Source organism: Labrus bergylta, chromosome 5 (genome assembly GCF_963930695.1).
Source record: "Labrus bergylta chromosome 5, fLabBer1.1, whole genome shotgun sequence".
NCBI classification, from domain to species: domain Eukaryota; kingdom Metazoa; phylum Chordata; class Actinopteri; order Labriformes; family Labridae; genus Labrus; species Labrus bergylta.
In genome coordinates this window covers 28,758,352-28,784,505 of record NC_089199.1, presented here as the reverse complement: position 1 = coordinate 28,784,505, position 26,154 = coordinate 28,758,352, and the positions used below count along the sequence as shown (strand labels likewise).

General features: G+C 41.2%; 1 protein-coding gene across 2 annotated transcripts in view; it reads right to left on the bottom strand.

Moving 5' to 3' along the window:
* The window catches only part of lhfpl4a (LHFPL tetraspan subfamily member 4a), a 31,965-nt gene extending 11,810 nt beyond the window's left edge, over positions 1 to 20,155 (bottom strand). Inside the window, exon 1 of one of the 2 annotated variants that reach the window (XM_020639557.2) lies at positions 19,047 to 20,155. In XM_020639557.2, the coding sequence (XP_020495213.1) occupies positions 19,047 to 19,452 (406 nt within the window). In that variant the 5' untranslated portion in view covers positions 19,453 to 20,155. The remainder of the gene's footprint in view (positions 1 to 19,046) is intronic. The other variant, XM_020639558.2, reaches the window with a different exon arrangement.
* Positions 20,156 to 26,154: the final 5,999 nt, after the last annotated feature.

Here is a 26,154-nt window from a genome sequence, read left to right as displayed (position 1 = left end):
GGATGGATGGATGGGAGGATGGATGGATGATGTAAAGATGGATGGATGACGGATTGCTGGCTGGCTGGATGGACGACTGGATGGATGGACGACTGGATGGATGGATGATTGGATGGATGGATGAATGAAAGTATGGATGGACGGGTGGATGGATGATGGAAGGATGGATGGATGGATGGGAGGATGGATGGATGATGTAAAGATGGATGGATGACGGATTGCTGGCTGGCTGGATGGACGACTGGATGGATGGACGACTGGATGGATGGATGATTGGATGGATGGATGAATGAAAGTATGGATGGACGGGTGGATGGATGATGGAAGGATGGATGGATGGATGGGAGGATGGATGGATGATGTAAAGATGGATGGATGACAGATTGCTGGCTGGCTGGATGGACGACTGGATGGATGGATGAATGAAAGTATGGATGGACAGGTGGATGGATGATGGAAGGATGGATGGATGGATGGATCCATGGACTTTCAGGAGTCCTACATGAGAAAAACAAAGAGATGTCTTATTTCTCAGAGGTTGGCAAAAAACCAACACAAACTGAAAGTTCCTCACCGGAGCTTTAACCTAATTAAACTAACTTTTTTCAGAAAACCTCTTGATTAGTTATTAGAAAAACAAACCTATAACGGGTGGAAGTTCTGAGCTTATTGGACCACCCCTTCTATACAAACCTCCCCGTGTGCCTCTTTGGTGCCATGAAGTCAACATGAAATTAAAAAAATTGATTGAACTTCATCGAAACTGTTGTTATCAATAAAAAAAACAATTCATGACTTATTTTTAAATCTTGAAACGTCTCTACATGTGTCTGATTGTTTAAATTAACCAGAAGCAGTGAGAAAAAAACATCCAACCTTATGTTGTGTCAAAAGCAGAAATAGAAATGTAAGCACCTCCACAGTTTAACAGTTAACATGTTGTACTGTTGTTGTCCACACATGAACACAAACCATTAAAACAACAATTAGCGTTGATAGGAGTCCATTGTGAGGTCACAAGATTTAGAATTGTAATTAAAACCTGTGTCCAGCTGCATCTGACGACACTACTGATGCAGCTGTCTCTCATTGTTTTGACTCTCTATTATTGTAAAATCTCTACATCCTCAAAAATGATCAAAATGAAGCTGCAGCACTCTGAAAAGACTCTCCCTACAGTGACGTTATGTGAGGCTCTGTCCATGGTGCTGAACCGGTGTGAGACGGCTCCTATCAAACATTGACCACACATCTTTCTTCTCCAAATCTCACGAACATGAAGCAGAAATGTGTAAATAAATATGTTTCAGGAAACCTCATTGAACTAATAAAACTCACTGACTGATTCAAAAAGTATGTACTTTATAAGAAGCACCTTCACAGTCACGCTCATCTCAACCTAGTTTGACAGCAAGAGAGACTTTTAGACTTCACACCACATTCCTGAAAACACCAATGAATGACGGATTTTAAGAATAACACTGTTCAACTCCATTCAGAGCTCTGAAGCTGCTTTGGAGACAGCGAGTGGGAAAAGGTTTTGATGTTTGATTAATGAAACACTAGACCGATGCTACTGTAATCAGAGTGCATTAAAGTCAGCTGATGGAGAGGCTCAGTGCGAGCAGGGACATACAGGATTGTAGACTTCAGCTGATGTAAGACAAGTGAAGAAGAAGAAATCTCCAAAGTCTCGGAAAGAAGGCAGCAGGACTTCTGAGGAGGTGATGTTAAAACCTCCATGTAGTGCAGATCTGCATGCAGAGAAGAAACTGGATGGCACTTGATGGACCATGCAGTACAATAAATAAAGATAACTGCCAAGTAAACCTGACTTTTACGAACTGTTTTCCTAGATACAATTTTAAAAACTTTGATTAGTGCAGCTATAGTTTGGATGATCTTAAAATGGATCAGAGAAGCCGCTCTGCATTTAAAAGTAGCTTCATAAAGGAAAATACAGGAGGCATGGTAGAGGAAAAAGTGAATCAAATTAGTGAGCTGATGTTTACTGGCTGCCAATGTGTTCTCATTCCCAAGTTTTCTAATGCCTACACTTTGCTGAAAAAGCCCTTTAGCGTGTTATTTAGATGCACATTGCATGGGATGCAGGGCCAGAAACTCCTCAGTGTAGCTCAATCGGTGACAATATATTGTTGGGTTCTAGTTATACACACATCAGGTGAGTGCAGGAAGATATGCCTGCACACTTACTCTACATGAGTTGTGTCAGTGCGTACTCTGAATGTTTATTAGTGAGTTAGTGTTCTGCCTTTCTGGGATAAGGACTTAAAATCACAACAAATCAAACGGTTTAACATGGTAAGTTTCTTTCTTCTAACTGTTACAAATTGTTCTTTTAAAGGCAGGGTTGGTAATTTTTGGAAAACTAGCATGATTTTGAAAGTAGCATTCCCTCAGTGCTCCGTCTGCACCCACCCCCCTCCCCTCTGTGCTCACTCAAGAGCCACGCCCCCCTCACTTACACGCATGATCGCTTTCATTGAGTAGAAACTACGTCGTCTCATGTCTCATTCAGCGATAAATAAACACTAAACTTTATTAAAATACATACGACTATTTCACCAAGGACAAACTCACAGTATGAACTCCGTCATCGTTGACGCTCTTTGAGTGTGGGCGAGTGCACACAAGGGGTAGAGAGCGAGCAGGGAGACAGGGAGGCGCCTGATTGGTTCATCAGATTGGTACCTCGTGGCAGACATTGGTCAAAGTTCTTACAGGCTTACAAACTGATACAAGTGACCGATTTTCTTCGTTCCTTTTACAGAGCACATGAGTTATTTGTGTCTGTCAGGACCTAAAGACAAGTTCAATCAGAATCTTAAAAAGTGTTTCTGTAGAAAATGACCAACCCTGCCTTTAAAAATCCTTGGTAACATAATGAGCCTCAACTCCTGGGTGAAAGTCCTGCTTTGTTTGACAAGTCCATGCTCCAAACCAACACCCAGTGTGCATGTTTTTCAGAGAAGTTGCTCAAAACTTTTTGAATGTGTGGTGGATGCTTTTCAATGTGGAGTTCAATCAAGGCCCTTTGCACCTCTTGCAGCTGCTGTACCTTGTGTGTGGGTGCATGACACACTGAGGGTCCTTTTTTTTTTTTTTTTGCATCCAAAGCTTCACACTTCCAAACTTCTGTGTAGCATATACCAAAGAGGTCTATGTTTCTTTGTATGATACGAAACACAACGAGAGATTGAACCCTGTTGCCTCTGTCCTTACTTGCACGCTGGAAACATGACACACAGTTTTCTGCAGTGTGGTTTGAAAGCAGCCACAACAGTTTTAGTGTGGTATGAAGAGTTTACGTTCCCCCCGTGGTTTTCTTTTAGCCCTGCCTGTCAGACAGAGGTGAACAAGACTCACTCTTAATAATTCATCGAGCCTCGTTTAAATCTGTGTCAGGCAGGCTGGGACGGCTGCACACTTCTCTCTGCGCTCGTGTGTGTGTGTGTAAGAAAGGATTGTCTGTGAGTTAGTTCACTCGTGTGAAGCAAACTGTGACTGACTTGATCCCACTTTTGAGACAGAATACTTTGCAGAGGTGCTTTGTAGCTTCTCTTCCACTCACTTGACTCTCTCCTCCTCTCACAGTTTAGGATGTGCTTCAGCTTTTCTCTCTACAGTAAAAAAAATAAACCGACAGCAGTAACAGTGAGTAAAAGCATAAGCTTATTATCTCCACTCAAATAAATGTGAATCTCAGCCTTATTACTAAACTCCTCAGGGTGTCACACATATTGATTTATAATATCAATACAACTGACCATCAGAACAAAACGATGGTGCGCTTATTTCTCAGTTGAAAGGCTGAACAATACACACATTAAGTACGCTTAACCTTCATCCCTCAGCTCCCTCCTCCCCCCTGTCTCCACACCTTCCCCGTCCTGTTTCACTATTTTTATGAAAGAAAGAAAGATGAGCACTAATAAACATCTGAAACAAGATTTTTTTTTATCAATTTCAAGTTAAATATGCACCTCAAAGCTGATTCAGTTGTTATGAGGTTGTCTTTTTAGACTGTAGAAAGTCTGTCGCTTTCTTCTTCTTTGCTCCTTTGCTCTTGTGACAACCCTCCGTTATAACACAGCGTCCCTTGGTGGTTTGCAACTTGGTTGGCCCTTTGTTGGGCGGGGCTGTCTCTCTAACCCCATGTGGTGGGGTTCACGTGTAAAAACATATAAAAACATGTTTGAGACTCTGAGCGAAACATAAACACGCTGAAGGAAGCGTCGTCGTCCTGTCCATGTGAACACAGAGCTCAGAACAGCAAATCTAGAGGGAGTTTGACTTCACTCTTCTCTTTAGGAAGTCATCACTCCACAATTTATTCACAAAGTGTATATTTGTTTTTTTTGCTATTCAAATAGATAAACAGATGGTGTATATGATACCTTTAAGGCTTACTTGAACAGAGCGTGAGGAGGCGGAGCAGATGAAACTACAAACACATTCACACCATCCCGACACAAAGATGTGATAAAACAGATAATTATAGCCAACTAGACATGGACACTTACCCCAGAAATAAGTTATGCTTTTTTAAAATTGCACCTTTGGATATGATATGATGTAGTGCATAATATTTCATGTATTGAGATGACTTTCACATGACCTCTAATTATCACCTCCAGTGACATTTAAAAGTCTTGTAAATCCAAACAGCCACAACACAGCTCGCTTTTTTCACTCCAGTGTTTTATTAAACCTCAAAGTCAATCTGAACAATCCTGGTTTGATATGAACTGGATTATTGTGGTCGTGATAAATGTGGCTCTGGTTTTATATGGGATGTAACAAAGTTGCACGTTCAAAAAGTTGTGTTGCAGTCATGACCACACTTACCGCGACAAAGACATGAGTGAGACCTGAGACCAGAGTGCTCAGAGACCAAGTCAAAGCCAAGACCATAAATATCACTGAAAAATCATCAACTTGAGTGCAGCGGGCGTTTCACTCACTTAGAGCGTAACTTAAAGAATATTCTGCCAGAGTCGAGCAGCTGCGGTTTTTTGTTTGAGGACAAAGAACTGAAACTTCGATGTCACTTTCCAGGATGATACAAAATGTTCAAACAAAGAAAAAGGTGAAGAGGTCGAGCTGCGGACAAATTAAAATCACCTGTGAAGGCCTCGTCTTAGAACTCCTTGATTTGTTCCTCTGCTTCACGCAGACGTCCATCGTTTGTTCGAGACGTTTCATCCTTTTGTTTAGACTTAAAAGAAGGTTGTGGCTTTAACCGGGGGATAGAAAAGTTATTTGTCTTTTTTAGAAATGCTTCTTCTAATTACAGTAATGTTGTGGAAAAAATAGTCAGTGGTGGTCTTGAGTCCTGACTGGTCTTGATTTAAAATCCAGTCTGAGACCGAGACAAGACCGAGTAAAATGCTTTTGATTCCGAGAGGAGACAGAGACCCTCAAAAAGCGGTCGAGACTGATTTCCAGCACTGCAACACTATCAGAAATTAATTAACAATCATAAGTGGAATTCAACCTTGTAATTAAAAGTTCAGGCTTCAGACTGCTCTGAATACTGCCTTTTCAAATGTTTTTTTTTTTTTTAAGACTTTGTGCGACAAGCTATCATCAGCCTGAAGCAGATTTCTTTACGTGAACATCTGCTGAGAAACACTCGTCTGCAGAGAACAGGCCTGGACCCCTTCAGCCTCTCAGTTTGGCTCAGAAACATTGTGACTGCTCTGACTAAATTAAAAATTCGGGGTTGGCTGGGGTTCACAAGTGTGTGCGGACACAGTCAACTTTTGTATTCCCTAAATGAAAAAGTTTGAGTACAGATGAAGCCTCAGGGGCATTAGGTGTGTTTGTGTGTGTTTGTTTTAGACCAAGCGAGCAGCAGTGAGGTGATCTGAGTGGAAGGGTTTGTGTGTGTGTGTGTGTGTGTGTGTGTGTGTGTGTGTGTGTGTGTGTGTGTGTGTGTGTGTGTGTGTGTGTGTGTGTGTGTGTGTGTGTGTGTGTGTGTGTGTGTGTTTGTTTGTGTGTGTGTGTGTGTGTGTGTGTGTGTGTGTGTGTGTGTAATATTTTCATGCATGTTTGGCTCCTCAATAATTGACATGCAGCACCGGCTGATACACAACAACCAATTCTCCCCCGAGCAGCGCGACTGCAACCGTCAGCACAACACGACTGCATCATGAATCAGTACACATGTAGAGAGACACACGCTGAATTTTTCTTCACATTAGAAGCGAGTCGTGATCATTTCAAGAGGGAGGAAGAGCAGAAACAAAAGAGGAGGATCGAGTCTGCTGGATGGAAAACAATGCTGACAGAATGAGATGAAGAGTAGACGGTGAAAGGGAGACAGGAAGAGATAGAGATAGAGAGAGAGAGGAGAGGGCTATAGGGGTGAGGAGATGAGGAAGGAAAGGGAGGCAGGGTTGCTGTGGCAACTGGTTGGACCTATGAGACAGAGGGGTGGGGTTTTGTGTGTGTGTGGGAGGGGGGGGTTTAACTAAAATACATATCTGTGTTCAAACTGCACAAATATGTCGACATAATGAAGAGACAGACGCACACTAAAGCAGACAGTGTGTTGTCATGACAATGAGTTATATAATACAGAGATAGCCAAAGGACTACACAACGGTATCAACACAACAGGGGCGGTCCTGGAGTCTGTCAGGGCCTCCAGGCAAAAATAAACAGAGGGACCCTCCAACCAGCATTCATCGCCAGGAAGTCATAAATAATCTGAGATTTTTATTATTATTTTTTTTTTTTAGGGAGCCTTTTATAAAATCTGGCCAGGGACAACAGATAAAAATTAACCTTTTCGCTAACGCTGGCATATTTACCGAAATGTTTATTAATATGCAATGTCCCTGTAAAATAAAAAAAATAAATAAAAAAAATAATAATAATAATTGTGAAATGTAAACTTGTCAACAAGTCAACAATAAAAAGAAGAACAAACATCGTGATGTAATGCCAGCCAAATGTTATGTATTCTCAGGTGTCTCTCTTCCATATTTAGGGATTTAACAGCGTCGTTATGCACTATTCTTTGAGTGGATGCTGTCAGATGGGGGCCCCCTTAGGGAGGTTTCCAGCTGTCATTGCAAACTCTGAAACATTTTTAGCCAGTGCTGTGGTTTATAAAGTTTGTCAGCTCTTGGGGGGGCCCCTACTGGCCTGCATGGGGCCCCCAAGCAGCTGCTGACAGATGGTCCATAACTCTCTGATGTGTATTGACAGCAAGTCACCGCTGGCCAACTTTCTTCCAGCGGTTGACAAAACATGCCATCTCTGTGTACAATCACAAAACGTGCCTTTGGTATAGACTTTAGTCCACAGCAGAATCCATACGCGTCATTCATAAAGCTCAGTGTAGCACACATTTGACTCCTTGAATATAAAGTTTATCTCACAATGCTCTCATAATGAGGTTGGTTATTTGCATATAGCAAAGCTGTGTTACTTACAAACACTGACACTCTGTCTGGGCTTGTGAAAGAAAGAGCAAAGCAGCACAGTGCATAAAATAAACACAGCATGAATGCCGAAGTGTTTCACTGTATTTCTTGAAACAGTTCTGCTGCTGCTGAACACAGACGTAAAAACAGGAAGAGATTTGATTTGACCTCTACTCACAATTAACGCGGTTAGCACGAGCTCACAGTGGTTCAGTCTATTACAAACACATTAAATGCACCGAGTGACATGCTGCTTCATTGCCCAAAACACGCGCACACACACAAATACACGACTCCATACAGGCAGCACACTTGCACACACACGCACACACACACACACACACACACACACACACACACACACACACACACAGTGGGTTATTTTCATTCATTCTGACAAACGCTGTCCTGCTGACCCAAATACTCTGTAAAGTATAAATCCACAGGCCAAAATAATCTATTTTCTCCACTTTGAGTTATGTCTGTTAAACTAAAGTTAGCCTTTAAAGGCAGGGTTGGTCATTTAATACAATGTCATCCAGATAAACTTTTTCAGATTTTGGTTGAAATTGCCTTTAGGTCCTGACAGAAATTAATAACTCATGTGCTCGGAAAAAGGAAAGAAAGCAGTCGTAAGTGTGTAAAAACCTTCGACCAGTGTCTGCCATGAGGTACCAATCTGATGAACCAATCACACACCTCCCTGTCTCCCTGCTCTTGTGTGCACTCGCCCACACTCAATGACCGAGTTTATCCTGTGAGTTCCTGTGAGGTAAATTCACTTCCTTTATTGCTGTCAGTGATGTCATTAGATTATTTTTTTTAAATGAACGGGCATGAACATTTTCCACTTGATTTGAACGCTCCATCTCGTGCTCTTTACAACTCCGATGACTGATTTCTTCGTCAACATCGCACTTTCTGCTCCACTTAATTTTCCAGAGATCTAAACCGAATTAAAGGACGCGACAAAATGTGTCACATATTGTGTGGGAGAGTGATCCATGATAGCCTCGCTAAAATCCCCCCCGATAAAGGTCGAGCACTAACGAGCCGGAGAAGCTCTTCAGTGACACAATGATGCTGGATGGATTGAGCTGATGACACAAATGCACACACTCTTAGATCTATAACCTACGTTTCTGTTTGTTTTACATTAATACAGAACATTACAGGATTATTCAAACTGGTGATTTTTTTGTCAGAAAGACACAAAAATGCTCTCAGAATAGCAAGCTTCCTGAAATAGCTCCTTAAGTTCGTGGAGACAGGTTTTTTTTTTTTAAAACATGAAATGTTAGGATTCAGTGGGTCCAGTGACCTGTAGTCTAAGAGGTCAAACAGACAGAGCGGCTCGCTCTTGTATCATCATCTGCCTCCAACCAAACACCAGATTAGAATCCACAGTCGGCGTCACAAATGTCTCGGGTCACCTCAGAATAAACACTCAGCGAGGGCTCATTAGAGCAGAACGACTTGAGCCTTTTCAGACGAGAATTTAGTGTGCGTCATGTGTTGCGTAACATTGTTCTCTTGGTTTGCGACTTGGGAAGGTAGACCCTCAGCATCAATACAGATGACAAAGCATTTGGAATGAAACTCATCCCGACCCTAGGCCCAACATTATTTCTAATAAATGTGCAAATTTTGCAGTGACGGTAGGAAACCTCCCTAAGGGGTTCTCATCTGACAGAACTCACTCTTGTTGGCCTGCTGGTTGGAGGGCCAGCCAATTGATTTTTGCCGAGGGCCCCCCAGGTCTGCCAGAGTTTAAACAACAGCAGTGGCTCACAAAGTGCAAAGTTTTCAATGACGGAAACCCCCCCCGCCCCCCCTAAGGAGGCCCCATAAGTCAGCACTCACTCTTGTTGTTGTGCTGTTTGATATTTTTGGGATTGAATGACGTAACACAATTACTTGTGAGTTTAAAAGGACATGGTGCAGTTAGTTTAGTGTATCAACATGAATAGTTTATTTCAGGGTTGGAATAAAGTTATTTTTGAGCCACTAAGTAAATATGATCGACAAAACCTGATATGACTGACTTTTAATTTTTTTCACAGCAGTCAAGTATTTATTTAAAGTTTCGCTCCTGGCAACCTGTAAAATGTCAGACCACGTTGTCTCCTTTGGTCCCTTCAACATCTACATCACTGTTTGAAAGTTGACTTTTTTCACAAGATAGCTCAAGTTTTTGGCATGGTATGGATATATTTTCGGCGTATCAGAACTTAAAGGTATTGACTGGAACCAACACTTATAATCAAGCAAGGCCAGAAAACCAAGAAAAGAAGCTAAAAGATGCAAATTCACGATGGGTTTGAAAAAAACCGAAGAAAGCTTTTAGATTGTACCTGTTTAACTTAGAATTTTATTTTGAAAAAGAAAAAGAAAAAAGTTCATAATGAAGCAGAAACGATCGTAGTAAATGTGTTAGATGCAGAACTTTGTATCAGAGTATTGAGAAACCCCTGTCAAGAACTTGGCTGTACTTTTGTACAATCAATGTCAATTCCCATCTCAGAGGTTTGACACAAAAAGCACAAAACTATGAAAAGAGAAGATAAGATTGTGTGTGAGATCTGGAAGGGTTTGTGCTCTCTGCTTTCTCTGAATGTGGGCTAATTACACTCAAACAAGTCGAGCCAGCTGCAGGCGTGGCAGTTTCTCTTGTTGTCCTTATTTCTCTATCCTTCATTCTCTCATTACCCGCTCCCTGAGAACAACCGAGAAAGTAAACTCGTGTTAAAATAAGGGCTGTGTTGCTGAGATCAGCAGGAGAGGATATTCCCAGAGTCGGTCCAGCAAATAATCAGGAAAAGAAGCAAGACACAGCAGAAAGTCGGGGTAGCCACGCGTAACAAAATGTGTAATTCCATTTCTAAGAACACCGTGCTAAAGCTTTGAATTGTCTCTGCTTACAACATTTGAAGGTGCATTTCATGGTAAACAGTTCTATCTCCTCTCGCTGTGTAAGTTGAGGTATTGGCGTGGTCATTTGGTGAGGTGCAGAGCAGCTGTCCCTCTGGTGTTTCTGACTGTGCAGGCGTCTGTTGGGACGTCCTGCAGTCAGCTGGCATCCTGCTGCACTACAGAGCTCCTTCACAGGGCGACAGAGCGGCCAGGAGAAGCTCCAGTGCAGAGCTGATTAAACTATCATCTGCACCCAGCCCGGGTATTAGGCACAGCTCCAATCCCATTAGGCCGCTTCCTCATTCACACACAGACATAATGCACATGCAGAAATACTATCACCGCTTAGCTCCAGATATTTAGCACTTCAATCAATACTGAATATCTGACGTGAACATTTTAAATTCAGGGAACAAGGGTGTTCACTCGGAGCTTAAAAAAAACACCTACTGTTTGGGCATCCAAAGGAAAGTGGTTGTTTTTATTATGAAAATACTCGTCCATGTTGCTGAACTGGTTTCTTGTACTCTTACTTGAACTGTAAAGGTGCTTTTACTACAAAACTCCTGTAATCCATTCCTCCCCTGGTGAGACTGTATATGCAGGGGAGAAGAAGACAGCTGCAGGTAGAGTCCTGAGGAATGGAGCAGGAGGCTGCTGCACCACTACGATTGCAGGTATCTTAGCTTTTGGCTTACCTAAGCAAGTATTCACTCGATACTGTCACTGAATTATTGCTTTAGACAAATAACGGTATTCTCTAAAAAGGACAACATATCTGTGCAGGGCACAAAAACACTGGAACCCTCGGTTATAAGTTGTCTTGCTGTTGTTCAGACCAAAAACAACTCGTGGAAAAAAGCCATGAAGGTGGTATGTGCGCCACTTGTAAGTCCATTGTCAGACAGATGCATCCACTATTCACTTTAGTGTCCAAATACATATATATATATATATATGTATATACGTGTATATATATATATATATATATATGTGTGTGTTGAGGAGAGTGGAAAGGTGAGCTGGAGCACAAGTTGTTTAGACTGAGTCATCTTCTCTGGCCATTCTGTCCATGGACACTACGGTGCAGATGTTTTCTGAATGTCATTGTAAATTATTATAAGTGCAGCCTCGGTATTCTGATCAGTCAAAAAGATCGGTAACCTCCAGATTTTTCCGGAAGAAATTCGACCAAAGATACAACAAAACATGTGGTTAACATGACCCATGGATCAGAGTGACCTTGACCGTTTAAAGACAAATTCCCTTCGGTATGTCACTGACTGCAAATCGATGTTGACACCTAATCTGAAGATATTCCCTCAAGGTGTTCCTGAGAGGTCACTTACACATGAACTGAATTGTTGAAATGTAAATACAGTATGAAAGGACTGATAACCCAGAAACATGGGTACATAACGACAACATAACGACTCAGGCTTCAATCAGATATAAAAAGAGGATGAAGAGCTTCGCAATAGGAGGCATGTTGCTGGATCTAAAACATCTTATCATAGGTTTTACTTTAAAAAATATCTACATTTTTAGATAATGATTTTGGGCAACGATTGTCTCAAACAGCATGTCACAGTACTGAACGCATCCCAGCATCCCTCTCTTCTTACCTCTGCTATCTCTGACAGTATAATTGAGCGAGGAAGCCTTGATGGTCTGATGTGTCAGTGATGATGGGTTCTGCATGGTATGGAGAATAATTGGCTGAGGCTAAACCTCTGGGGAGGGAACGGAGGATTATGGGTACGCAGAGAGGGCTGCTGTGATGTGATACCCCGGGCAGTCTCCATCATGATTGGAGATTAGCTCTGCATTAAAGCGGCTTCAGCAGGCAGCACACACACCACGCACGTCTTCAATCCTTTTGCTTATCTGCCAGGATTCCTTTACTTCTTTAATTACCCCGTCTTCTTAACTCACATTTGATCTTGTTCTCTCATGCCTGTTAGCATTCATCGTCTTTCTTTGCCACTGATACTCTTCTCCGTACCCCTTTGAAATCATGGAATCAGAGTGCTTTCTGCGTAGAGATCTTCTGATGGAGATGAAAAATCAAAATAAAGATGTTTGTTGCATGCTGCTCTTGTCTTGTCACAGCAGATGTGGAGAGAAAGGATTTCCCCTCAATCACAGCTGGAGATCTAAAAGTAGACCTCAGAGTAAGCTCGTTTAAAGGACGTCTGATGAGGCTTTATGAAATACTGTCACATGAAAAGTAGATTTAGATTTCAAGACAAGGTGTTCCATTGTACATCTTTATCAATTAATGTAACTATCCAATCTTTCATGAATAAAAACATCTTTTTCTGCCTCTGTGCAGCGTCCCTCCTCCTCTTCGCCTCTTGAGCTGATAACAGAAGGAAAGCAAACAGGGTACTCTCTCTGCATAATAAATGTAAGTGGCCAAAGGAGCCTATTTGGGTTGTTTGTTGTTGCTCCACCCCGGAACATGAATTACACCTTTTAGCGCACGGTTCACACTCGGCTTGTCACTCACAGCGAGCAGGCAGGGGGGGGCTTGAGCAGAGTTACGGTATGTGCACGGCTAATTTGTTTGTAATGGTCAATTGTTTGTTTGCTCCAAACGCGATACTAAAACAGGGTTTTATGGTTTAAGCACGAAGGTTCGAAGGTTTATGGACCCTTGGCAAGCGGAGCGAGGTACGTGCGTAATTTGGGAAGGTGTTAATTGAATGATTTATGAATGAATTGGGATATGAGGGATTGTGCAATATTGTTGTAAGTGTTTAATGTGATGCGTTGTGTCTTTGAATCAGGCCTGTTGTGATGTGGATGTTATTGTTTGTGTTTGTTTAAAGTTAAATGTTGCACCGTGAAATGTTTGTTTAGGAATGAATCGTAAATATTTATATATCTGCAATGAATTGGAACACACTGTTTCCTGAATGTTAATTTTGGCTTTATTTTGCCTTTTTTCTCGTTTCACGGTGCTCGAAATGAAATAAATAAATCGCATCAGTCGAACTCCACGCTTCCTCACATGTTGTCTTGGTCGAGGGCTGCTACAATAGAAATGAGCTAACTCTAAGCACAACAATCACACACATATGAGGAGCTGTACAGGCCATTATTTATTCTGGCCAGAATGAATTATGGCCTGAACGGCCCCTCATACATAAAGGATGTATCATAGCCACGACTTAACCTTGACGCTGTGTAAAGTAAAAATAAAGTTTCATGTGTTGATTCCAAACTTTGGGCCATTTTTGTACGTCTTTGTCATGTTACCAAAACTTTCTGTGGACAGGTTTCCTGATATTTCCGTTGTTAATATAAGTCTGACTTTATTATGCACTGACTGCACTGACAGCAGAGGCTCCATCAGTATCAACTCATCCATTCATACACATTTATACGCCGTTGAAGAAGCAGCGGGAGCAACATTAGGGTTAAGTGTCTTACCCAAGGACACGTAGGTATGTAACTGCAGGAGCTGGGAATCGAACCCCCAACCTACCAAAAAAAAAAAAAAACACCCTGTCAATGCCTAGATCCAGGACAAGGTGTTATGGGAATCAGGCTTTTTCTATTACCGGACAACAATTGTGGGACTCTTTACCTCCAAACACGTCTCTCAACCATTATTGGTATTTTTAAAACTCACCTGAAAACACATTTCTACTCAATTGCCTTAAATGTTCAATAACTCCTCAAACTCAAGGATCCATAGCTCTTTATGTTTTGCGTTACACTGTACATAATTGTTACCTCTTCTTTCATTTTTATGGTTGTTGTCCTTGTATGTTACTTTCTAATTGCATTGTTTTTTTTTCTATATGCGATGTTCAGCACTTTGGATGAACTGTGTTGTGTGTCGAGTGCTCGATAAGTACAGTTGAGTTGAGTCTCTACCACTGAGCCTCCATGTCCAACTAACTCTGGTCTTTAAGTGGCTAAAGTTATTTCAACATCAGTATATCTACATGCATAAATTGGATGAACTTTATCATGTTGAACTAGCTCGAGTTCTACTTTTACATAAGCTCCAGCACTTGCTGAACGTCAGTAAACATCTCCCTCCTGAGGCTATTGTTAACAAGAACTAAAACTGACAGTTCAAATCTCACCTCCAATTCTTTCGGTGTTTCAACGGTAAACATTTAGGTGCTTGAGGCTAACTTTGGTTAGCATGTTACTATGGACACACACTAAAACTAACCTTAAGGTCTAACTGAAGAACAGACTCCTAAACCATCGAGTTACCTGTTGCAACTTGTCAGTCTCCATTTTGATATTATCAGCTTCCTCATGACATCATGTAAGGTCACTAAAGTTTGTGAATTGCTTCTTCTACAATAACTTTAATCCAGGATAAAGATTGATTCATGCCTGTTAAAAATGGGACAGCACTTCCTACATCGATGTTATTAAAGGTATAATATGCAACATTTTGAACATTAGTGTAGCAGATTAGAAATATATCCGAACTAAGTATATTCTTGAGCAACAACTTTTTAAAAAGGGTGAAGTCCAACTCCCTTTGTTTTGTTGTCCTGAGCTCTGTGTTCACACTGACACGTTTGCACTTTTTTTTGGATTAAATAGAATAGAATTACTTTATTGATCCCAAACTGGGAAATTGTGGTGTTACAGCAGCAGGTTGTCCAAACACACAATATGAGTAAAAAACACAAAGTTAGCAAATTTAAACACAATATAATATTAAATACAAAGTAAATAAGCACTAAAAATATCAAAACTAAGAATGAGAATATATACAACCAGGATTTAATTTAGCATTACTAGTCTTAAATAGTTAGATTAAATATGAAAGATTAAATGTAAATGTGCACAAACAGAGTAGTAAATGGACAGTACTGACATAAGTTAAAGTGCAGGAGTGTAGACATATTAACCAGTTCATATTAGTTCATATTAAACCAGCTACGGTAGCCAGGTGTGCAGTGCATCGTGGGTAGGATTGTTAGCCTTTTACTGCTACAACAACAGCAGAATGATGAATCGTGGACAGATGTGGATTCATAAGGAGGTGCTCATAGAGATTTGGTTAAGCTCACAACTTTTAACAACACACAAGAACACCAAAATTTACCAACAGTGATAAATGCAAACAATATAAAAACTGATGAGCAGCGCCAACACCAATCCGTGTGGCCGTCTGTCCATTTTGAAATCGGAAAGCAGCTTTGGAGCAACCACAGCGAGGCAGAAGTCAACTGGTCTTTGTTTCCCGCACGCATCACACATATTAGTCTGCTTGTAAATGTTCCCTTGTGACCAAACTTGAGGTAATTATGGAAAGATGTAACAAATTCGTCCAATGACTCGGACCAGAGCAAACAAACTAAATGTGTGAAACCTTTCAGTCTTTAAAATCAAACATCTACTTGGCCTTAATTCTGCAAAAATATGCCGTCATTCAATAAGGTCCTCGTGATGAAGTGTCAGACAGTGGAGTATTTATATTGTCAACACCTTAAAAAAAATGTGTTTTTTGTCTGGGGGAATGAAGTTATCCATTTGGGCTTTTTTTCTGGCACCTCTGGAGCACGAAGTCGATATTTTTTTCAAAGAACTTGTCTGCACTGCACTATTTCACACTGACCCAGCAAACCACCTATGGGGCCTATCTTTTATAGATCACTGAACTTACAGCTGAGCTCAAGCCAGCTTTCAAAAAACTGTCAGAAAAACACGACATGATTTGCTTGCCAGTTAAGGGGGCATCACGAGACGGGGAGAAATAGCCTTTATGGATGAGTCCGTATACTTTTGAGTTATCAGAGCATGAAGTGAAGCTTTCTGGACCGCTGGAGACGATCGTTCATTGGCATCGTGATTCCCTACATATTCAAACAGGATTAATCATGTGTTATTTTTCCGCCCTCGCAATATTTAAGCAGAAGCCCAAACTCAGCAACCAAACCACACGGCAGAACTGAAACGCAACAGCAAGAGGAAAACTGTTATAATCATAAACAAATGACAAAGAAAAGTGTTAAACTAATGCATGAAGTCTGTTCACACGTTCACACCTCTAAGTTACAGCTGGTAGTCGATGTGTCGGTGGGAAATAGAATCGTGCCGGTGAAACTGGCAAGATGGACAGAGTTGGAAATGAAGCCTGAAATGGAACTGAACTTATTGAAGGGATCACCCCGGGAGGAGGAGCATCTCATTTTGAGGAAATGCAGGTCTGAGACTAAAGAATGATGTTTCGGGATTTGGCCTGAAAATTGGTCTGGATTCTTGTAGTTCTTTTCATTCAGTTATCTTTTTTTTTAATTAAAAAACAACAAACAACAATGCTACAGATGCTGCATCAACCTCCTTCCTCAACACGTGCACACACACACACACATGTGCACACACACACAAACCACGTAGATGGTCAGTGAGAACACTGGGGTGATGATTTGTGAAATAATCAACAACAAACTCCACAGAAAGCGTCATCAAAACGTCGAAATTCAACACAGTGAAAAAACCCATCTCCCTCATGCCAGAACACCGTGCACCTTTTTTAAACACACTTGGGACCAGTTTGCTCTGCATCACGTCCAGCTCATTAGCAGTTTGTGTGATTATGAAATCGCCAGGGGGATTCTTTGATGTCGACTCAGCTTGCAGGAGACACTTTTGGCTCCACTTGAATTGATACAATCTGTGTTAGTGCTCCGTGTTGGGACACACACACACACACACACAAAGGTACATGCATCTGTTACATCTGAGCTCATGCACGTAAAGGGAAATTGTGTTTTGGATGCACTAAAAAGAAATAATATTCTGCATTTGAAGATACATATTTGTGAGCTTGTGCAAATACGTGTACTCATTTTCTGTAAATAAAAGAACCAAAAGAACGTTCTCATTGTCCAGGTTGTCCTTTTCTATATCCTACTTTTTCTCTAATTGTCAGTAGATGGTTCTACTCAGCCAGGATTCCTCTGGGGACCTGCCCAAGCTGAACTTAAAAGAAGAAGAAGAAGAACATGTTGCACATGGTTTACAGGTTTTTCATAGCCAAGCCTCTCAGAAGCACGAGATAACTCATTAATGCTCCTTGAGTAAAATTACATTACGCTGGCATACTCTGCACTAAAAAGACACACTGTGCAGAGGCTTTAAACTTCTTAATTTGAGTGTTATTTTTCTTTCAGCTATCTTAAGATAAGAAATAAGCTAGCGGATTTTCCTTTTTACATTTTTGTAGTAAAAGTGAGTAAAAGGTGACACAGCCTACGATAGTTTTGGATCAGTTAAGGCTTTGAGCTTTTGCCAGCTTTAACGTTTGCTTGAAATTCATGTTTACAATAAAGATACAGTATTTTAAAAGTGTTAACAATACGGACTGGTCCGCATGAGTCTTCCCTGAGTGTCACACTATGTCAGCCTACAGTGAAAATAGCTGGAGACAATAGTGAGATCTTGAATGCCCAGACAGATGAAAGCCTTGTAGCACATGTTTAGATAACAAACAACGACAGAAACTATGAGCTGAATGAGCTTTGAGCTGAAGAAATAGATTTCATTCTGGTCCAAAGACTGAAATTTGACTGTGAGTAGAAGAACACTGGGTTTAGCCTGGAATGTAATTGCAATATGTAAAGAACATTTTGCATGTGAGGAACCTTTGCAAAATAAAGTCAACTGTTGATGAACAGAGGAGTACAGTGCAACACTCACTATCTACAACTTTTTCTCGCTGTGTTCTGGTCGAATCTGTTCACTGGGGAGCATGCTGTGGACAAAGTTCAAAAAGAAAAACCTCAATATTGAAAAGACTGATCAGCTCTCACTTTCTGGTCCACATGCAAACGGGGTCTTAATTCCAAATGTGCGTCTCTAATCAAGTTATCTGACAGCGTATTGCAACCCCCTAATACAATTACATACACAATACAGCCTCTACATGGAGTGTTTTCCAGTTGTGCACAGATGAATGAACGCGCTGAGTTGGGGATACATTACTGGAATGCATGTGCGGATCATGCATAATGAAGGCTAATCTCTTAGGCAGAAATGGCAACCAAAATAGAAGCTGTGATCTTTGATGCAACACTGCTGAAGGCACTTGATTATCATAATTCCATACAATTACACATTATCTCAGCCAGCTGGGTGAAACTGAATAGGCAGTGTCAGAATGATGGGGTTTTTTTGTGGCAAAGACCCAGAGTCTGTCATCAAGGCTGCAAAAACATCTTACTGATGGTTGATGAAGAATAATTAGGATTTCTATCTTTTGCAGGTCACCAAGTAACACCTGACTGTGCATGACGGATACATTTTTTTTGGAGACCTCCTCTTTTGATTTGGCCCTCATACAAGTGTAAGATCAAATTTCAGCTCTATTGTTGGCTAAGGGGAGCCCCCTGCACGCTCCCACGGGAGACGGGGTTGAGATGGTGGGGGTGCAGCTGCTGATAAGAAGCAAGTCCCCCGTGTAGTGTTCGTGCGCAGAATGAGCGATGCGCTCCCGCTGCGCTCATCCTTTGGTGGACTGAGGCGATGGAGACATTTCTGATAAAGAAACAAAGTGTACTAAAACAATATACGGGGATTTTTCACGATATTTGCGATGCTCATCTTAACCCAATGGACTTTCCATTCACAAATACATTCTCTTAAGCAAAAAAAAAACAAACAAACAAACTAAGTGTCTTCCATCCTTACCGCATAGCAGCTGCATCCAGGCGCACGTCTTATAGACCGTGGCGGTGTTGCAGAAGAAGAAGAGGGCGAAGCAGCCGATGCAGCTGATGATGAGCACCGTGGACATCAGCACGAAGAAGGAGGCCGCCTTGAAAGCTCCCGACGGGATGGAGCTGAATTCAGAGAAGGTGCCCTGGCACAAGAGCTCCCTGTTGGAGTTCCCGTTGCCCACGCAGTAGTGGAACAAGCCGAAGTAGCCGGCGTGAGGGGTGTTGATGCTGTCGCCGATCCAGTAGGGCTGGGTGAAGACCACCACGTTGATGATGGCCAAACAGATAGTGAAGATCGCCCACAGGACCCCAATGGCCCGGGAGTTGCGCATGTAGGTGTCATGGTAGATTTTGGATGCTTCCTGGGAAGGCAGCATTTTTCTCTCACCACCCCCCCACCAACCCCCCCGCACAAATATCCAAAAGGTCCAGTGACTCCCCTCGTCTCCCTCTGAAGCTCAGTCAGTCAGCCGCTCTAGATACTGCTTTTTTTTTTTTGGATGGTCTACCCCTGTCCCTCCTGCGTCCCTCCTCCTTCTTCTTCTTCTCAGATCAGTCAATCAACTCAGTGGTGAAGCGTGATTCAGCTGACGGGGGAAGCCTCTCCTCTCCCCTCCTCTCCTCTCCTCTCCTCTCCTCTCCCCTCTGCTCCTCTCAGCGCGTAAAGGCACAGCAGAACAGACAGCCGAGCTCACGGAGCCAAAAACAGCGGCCAGTGACGGACGGGGTGCGCATCATAGTCTTCCTGTAGCATCTCACCTCCACCCGATCTGCTGTGCATTCAGACCCAACAGGCTTCAGATGAGATATGAGTCGATTTTCCCCGAGATGATGATGAATCCTACCAAAACGAACAAAGATCCAAAAGAAATAGACGGAGACTCTGTTGCAGACATTGACATACTTGAATCCGGATTTAAAACTTGACAACAAAAGAAAGCCCGAGAATGGACAATGTACAAAAAAATAGAAATCGGTTCTTCAACAGCGCACACACTGCCGACCCTGTGACAGTGGTTTTGGAGGCTGTGTGACTCTCTCCCTCACACCCCGGCTGCCTCCCTCTCCTCCCTCTCCTCCTCTCTCTCTCTCTCTCTCTCTCTCTCTCTCTCTCTCTCTCTCTCTCTCTCCTCTCTCCGAGGAACACCGTCGACTTGTGGATGCTTTTTGAAATTGCAAAATGTGAACACCCCCTCCCTCTGGACAGCCACAACACACTTTTTAAATCAAACACTTTAAGGCTTTCCTGAGAGAGTATTTAAACCTCAGCCTTAAGAGACCAGCAATAATTTGTTTTGAATTAAGGAATCAAACTCAAAATAAATAGGCCAAAAGCCCAAGTTATGTTATGTGATCATTTCTGTCATTAAAACATCTTGGACTCTTGTAATGCTGCACAAATATATAAAAAAACATTTTTTTTGTAACTTAGGACCTATGCAGATTAATCCATGTCTCCAGGCAAGATATAAATCATGCAGTTAATATTACCTGAACATGTATTTGAATTGTGTTGCCTAATGAAGTATACTGAAGACAGAAGTTAAAACAATATGTCACATTTGAGAAGCTTGACTTGAATAAATGTTTAAATAACATTGAGAGCTTATCTGATGAATTGGTTTGACACATGACTTAATGTAAGACGTGTGCAAAGCAGCGTGGAGCAGTCATGTTTGCCAACATACCAGCAGCACATAAAGTATTCATCAGCTGTGCGGCTGAATGATCAATATTAACACTGACTGATGGATTTGACTTGAGCAGTCCTCATGTATAAATTAATGTCACAAGAACGCAACCCCGTTGGAAGAAACTGGCCTCTATGATTAATGGAAACGATTATTTTAAAATAACTGTCATGGGACTTTCGGCACAATCCAAGTTAAATAAGGCGGGTCAGTCAGGGGTGGGCTGTTCCAGATAAAACTATTAAGAAGATATTTCATATCATTGTGATTTTTAGTGACAAGCTTTCGCCAATAAAATCTCTATTAGCCTATATTTTTCTAAATGTTTTCAGGATTGTGATTATATATACATTCCTTATTTTTTCCTTTTTATTATCATATCATAATGTGTATTGAATTTGTTTTCTATTTACTTTATATTCATTTTACTGGATATCCTTCACTGCTGACACACAGCCCACAACACAAGTGAAAGGGATGGAAACTGAGGAGTGCTGGACACGTTTGACAGCTGGAGTTTTGCACGAGGAGGACCACAGCCGCACGCACCAGCCATCAGGCCACTGGCGCCCCTCATGCAATTTCAATTTTTGAGTTAAAGTTTCATTATTCATAACTACATTTCGCCAGGGAAAGTGGAGTTAGGTGATGGCAGCTGAGGATCAGGAAACCACCAAAGCTTCATGAGGTGAACGAGGCATGGAAATAGTAGCCTGGCCTGTTCTCCTGGAGTAACAAGAACAGCTACACAAATGATATAAGGAGATGCATACCTGTGTGTGTAACAAGCAGAGATAAAGTGCAATGTTAACCCTCTAATATTGCAGCCTTTACCCTTAATATTGCAGGTAAATGCTGCACAGCTGATTTTGTTCTCCTCAAAGTTTTAAGTCACCAATGGGTGCATAGAGAGGCCCCAAATCATATGCTATTAACCATCAAAATGTTCACACATGCACCCTAACACTGGAAACTTTTCACACTTACAGGCAGAACACCTACGCCCCTTGTTACGCCGTGCATGCAGCATGTAACACACAGTTGCAGAATGGTGGGGCAAAGTTGTTCCAGATTTGCCATCAGAGGTACTAGTGACAGAGGTATAACGGGGGGAAAGAGCTGGCAATGTGTAATGTAGGAGCTGGCGAGGCAGAACAGCGCTGTGTGTGTGTATGTGTGCATTCCTGAGTGTGTGTGTGTGTGTGTGTGTGTGTGTGTGTGTGTGTGTGTGTGCTACCCCTGCGTGCTCACACATCGTGCTTCTCGCTGGTTCTGCAACATCATACTGCAATTTAATTTAAACACACTGGGACACCAATATTAATCTGTTACAGGTGCAATAAGGTAAAATAAGATAATCCTTTATTTATCCCACAATGGGGACATTTACATTGTTACAGCAGCAAAGAGCAAAGATTGCAAACAAAAAGTGAACACAGTACAATTTAGATTAAAAAAAAAAAAAAATTAAGAATGTACAAAAAAATAGATTTAAAAAAAAATAAAAAATAGATCAGCTATTTGAAAAAATATGTTAGTACAAGGGTGTAATGATGGTGAAACATTGTTACAGCGCTGTCGTTGAACCACAGTCTGCAAGCAGCTTATCCCGGTTGGACTGGAGGAAGGGGAGGCTCAGGAGACAAGACATGACGTAAAAAGGACATGGAAGAGTCCAATACGATGCTACAGTGAGAATTGTTGCCTTTAGTTCAACAAAACTAAACAATGCTTTTTTCTTGATTAATAGTTTATTCTTTTAAAGTCTAACATAACGATATTCTGTTTTTATTGCTTTCATCTTTGTTGTACTTTTAGGTAGGTGCAGAAGCCCCTAAACATATGCATCATAATATTTAATTTAGCTGAGTGATAATGAGCAAAGTTAAGATGTTTTTATGATATCTCATCTAATATATTTTGTAATCGTGGGATAAGCACACTGGTTTCCCCATGATAATAAGCTATTTTTAGCCTTCTTCTCCAAATCTCGAGGAATAAACTTGATAGCACGAGGGAAACCAGCGTTGTTATTCTATGATAAAAGAATAAGTCGAGATCCCAAGAAAACAGCAGAAATGTACTTGTGCTATAGGAAGCCTACATTGTTTTTATGGAGAAAATAAAAATCATGGATGCATGTCCTTCTGTCGATGGGAAATTTTAAATTATGGTTTTGAGTTGCTTTTAAAGACTGCCTGAACATATTATTTTCATTCTAAGCGGACATACATCCATACATTTCATTTTACTCCATTTTCCTGTGATAATTAATACACATTGGTTGCTTTCTTGATGTCTCAACTTATTTATCTCGTTATCTTGGTTTTACAATCAGGTTGTGGTCACAGAAAAACTGAATAAAATTAATGTCCGCTTAAGGCTTCCGTCCCTACCAAGGGGCATGTTAGTAACTTACATAAAGGGAGTAGGGAAGTTAAAAGTAAGCAATTCTATGCTATATTTTATGACAAAGTACTCATACCTGGAACACTGTTTGGAGCTAAAAAGCTACCAGGAGAGTTATGGTTTCACCGTTGCGGCCCCCCACCATAACTTTTCCCGTGGCATTTTATCTTCAAACATTGTTCCAGGGACCAAATTTTCCTATGAGGACAGTTTGTGTATAGAGTTATGAACATATACCACATACATTTCTCCAACTTTCACATTTATCTACCAAAACTCCATAGTGCACATTAAAATTGGACATTTTGCCCTGACTCCGGTAATCATGAAATGCATGGAGAGACTGGTACTGTCACACATCAAATCCTGCATTCCCGCTGGTTTTGATCAACACCAGTGCGCTTACAAGGCCAACAGATCCACAGACGACGCCATCTCACTCGCACTGCACACTGCCCTCACCCGCCTGGTACAGCCCAACACCTACGTCAGAATGTTGTTAGTTGACTTCAGCTCTGCATTCAACTCCATCCAGCCCAGCAAACTGGTCAGCAAACTGCAAACACTGCAGCTAGGAACCTCCCTCTGTCTGTGGATCCAGGACTTCCTAACCAACAGACCTCAACATGTCAGGCTGGGAGACAACATCTCCTCCACCATCATCCTCAACACCGGTGTACCCCAGGGCTGCGTCCTCAGTCCTATCCTACTCCCTGTACACCCACGACTGCACACCCACCCACAGCTCCAACACCTTTTTCAAATTTGCAGACGACACCACCATTGTAGGACTGATCTCCAACAACAACGAGGCGGCCTACAGAGAGGAGGTACAAACATTCTCTAGGTGGTGTAAAAACAAAAACCTGCACCTCAACACGAAGCAAACCAAGGAGATAATAATTGACTATAGGAAAAAAACAAAAAACACCCCACAACAGTCTGCACATAAACCAGGAAGAGGTGGAACGTGTCTCCAGCTTTGAGTTCCTGGGAGTGCACATCTCAGAGGACCTGAGCTGGAGCCTCAACACAGCACACTTGATAAAGAAGGCACAGCATCGCCTCTGTTTTCTGAGGACCCTGAGGCGCAACAGACTTCCTCGCGATCTGCTGTAAAGAACTTTTACTGCTGCACAATCGAGAGCATCCTGACGTACGGCTGTACTGTCTGGTACTCGAGCTGCACCGCAGCAGAAAAGAAGAATCTTCAGCGGATCGTCAAAACAGCTCAGTGGATTGTTGGCTCCCCTCTCCCATCCCTCAGAGACACCCATTCGCGTCGTCTCCACAAGCGGGCCCTCAAACATCCGGAGAGACACATCTCACCCTGGACACTGTATGTTCACCACCCTTCTCTCAGGCAGACTCAGGACCATCCGCACACAGACAAACAGACAGCTCTTCTATCCCAGAGCTGTGGACAAACTCCTCAACCCATAAACACCCCCCCCCCCCCCCCCCCCCAACAAGACGGGAATACAATGTGCAATAATTACCCAACCGCTGCTAACTGTTCAATATTACTTGTGCAATAACTTTGTAATTCACTGCTTTACAATTGTCTATCTATCTACTCAGTCACTGCACTTTAACTTTAACTGTCTATTTATTATTCATTCATTGCACGAAAACTGTTTATTTACTTATCCAGTCACAGCAAAATAATAACTGTATATACTCTGTCACTGCACTATAACTTCACTTATTTGCACTATATCTCTATATTTATATTTGTTTACCTAATCAGTCACTGCACAATAATAACTGTATATACTCTGTCTCTATATTTATATTTGTTTACCTAATCAGTCACTGCAAAATAATAACTGTATATACTCTGTCTCTATATTTATATTTGTTTACCTAATCAGTCACTGCACAATAATAACTGTATATACTCTGTCTCTATATTTATATTTGTTTACCTAATCAGTCACTGCACAATAATAACTGTATATACTCTGTCTCTATATTTATATTTGTTTACCTAATCAGTCACTGCACAATAATAACTGTATATACTCTGTCTCTATATTTATATTTGTTTACCTAATCAGTCACTGCACAATAATAACTGTATATACTCTGTCTCTATATTTATATTTGTTTACCTAATCAGTCACTGCACAATAATAACTGTATATACTCTGTCTCTATATTTATATTTGTTTACCTAATCAGTCACTGCACAATAATAACTGTATATACTCTGTCTCTATATTTATATTTGTTTACCTAATCAGTCACTGCACAATAATAACTGTATATACTCTGTCTCTATATTTATATTTGTTTACCTAATCAGTCACTGCACAATAATAACTGTATATACTCTGTCTCTATATTTATATTTGTTTACCTAATCAGTCACTGCACAATAATAACTGTATATACTCTGTCTCTATATTTATATTTGTTTACCTAATCAGTCACTGCACAATAATAACTGTATATACTCTGTCTCTATATTTATATTTGTTTACCTAATCAGTCACTGCACAATAATAACTGTATATACTCTGTCTCTATATTTATATTTGTTTACCTAATCAGTCACTGCACAATAATAACTGTATATATTCTGTCTCTATATTTATATTTGTTTACCTAATCAGTCACTGCAAAATAATAACTGTATATATTCTTTCAGTCACCACAACTGTCTATTTATTTATTATTATTATCATTAATTCACTGAACAGCAACTGCTCTGGCCACTTTTTGCATACTTCTCTTTCATATCACCACAAATATATGTTGTTGTTGTTGTTGTTTTTGTAAACGCTGGAGAGAAGTTTCGTTGTGTCTTTGCATACAATGATTATAATAAGATTCTATCGTAGAGAAGTCCTCTGAGTAAACAAATGCGGCTGCAGAGAGACCACAACATGAGACCTGTGTGGTCTCTGATCAACAACAAACGTCATTTAAAGGGGGCAGATGTCGGTCACATGGTCTCGTCAGCTTCCTGTTTAC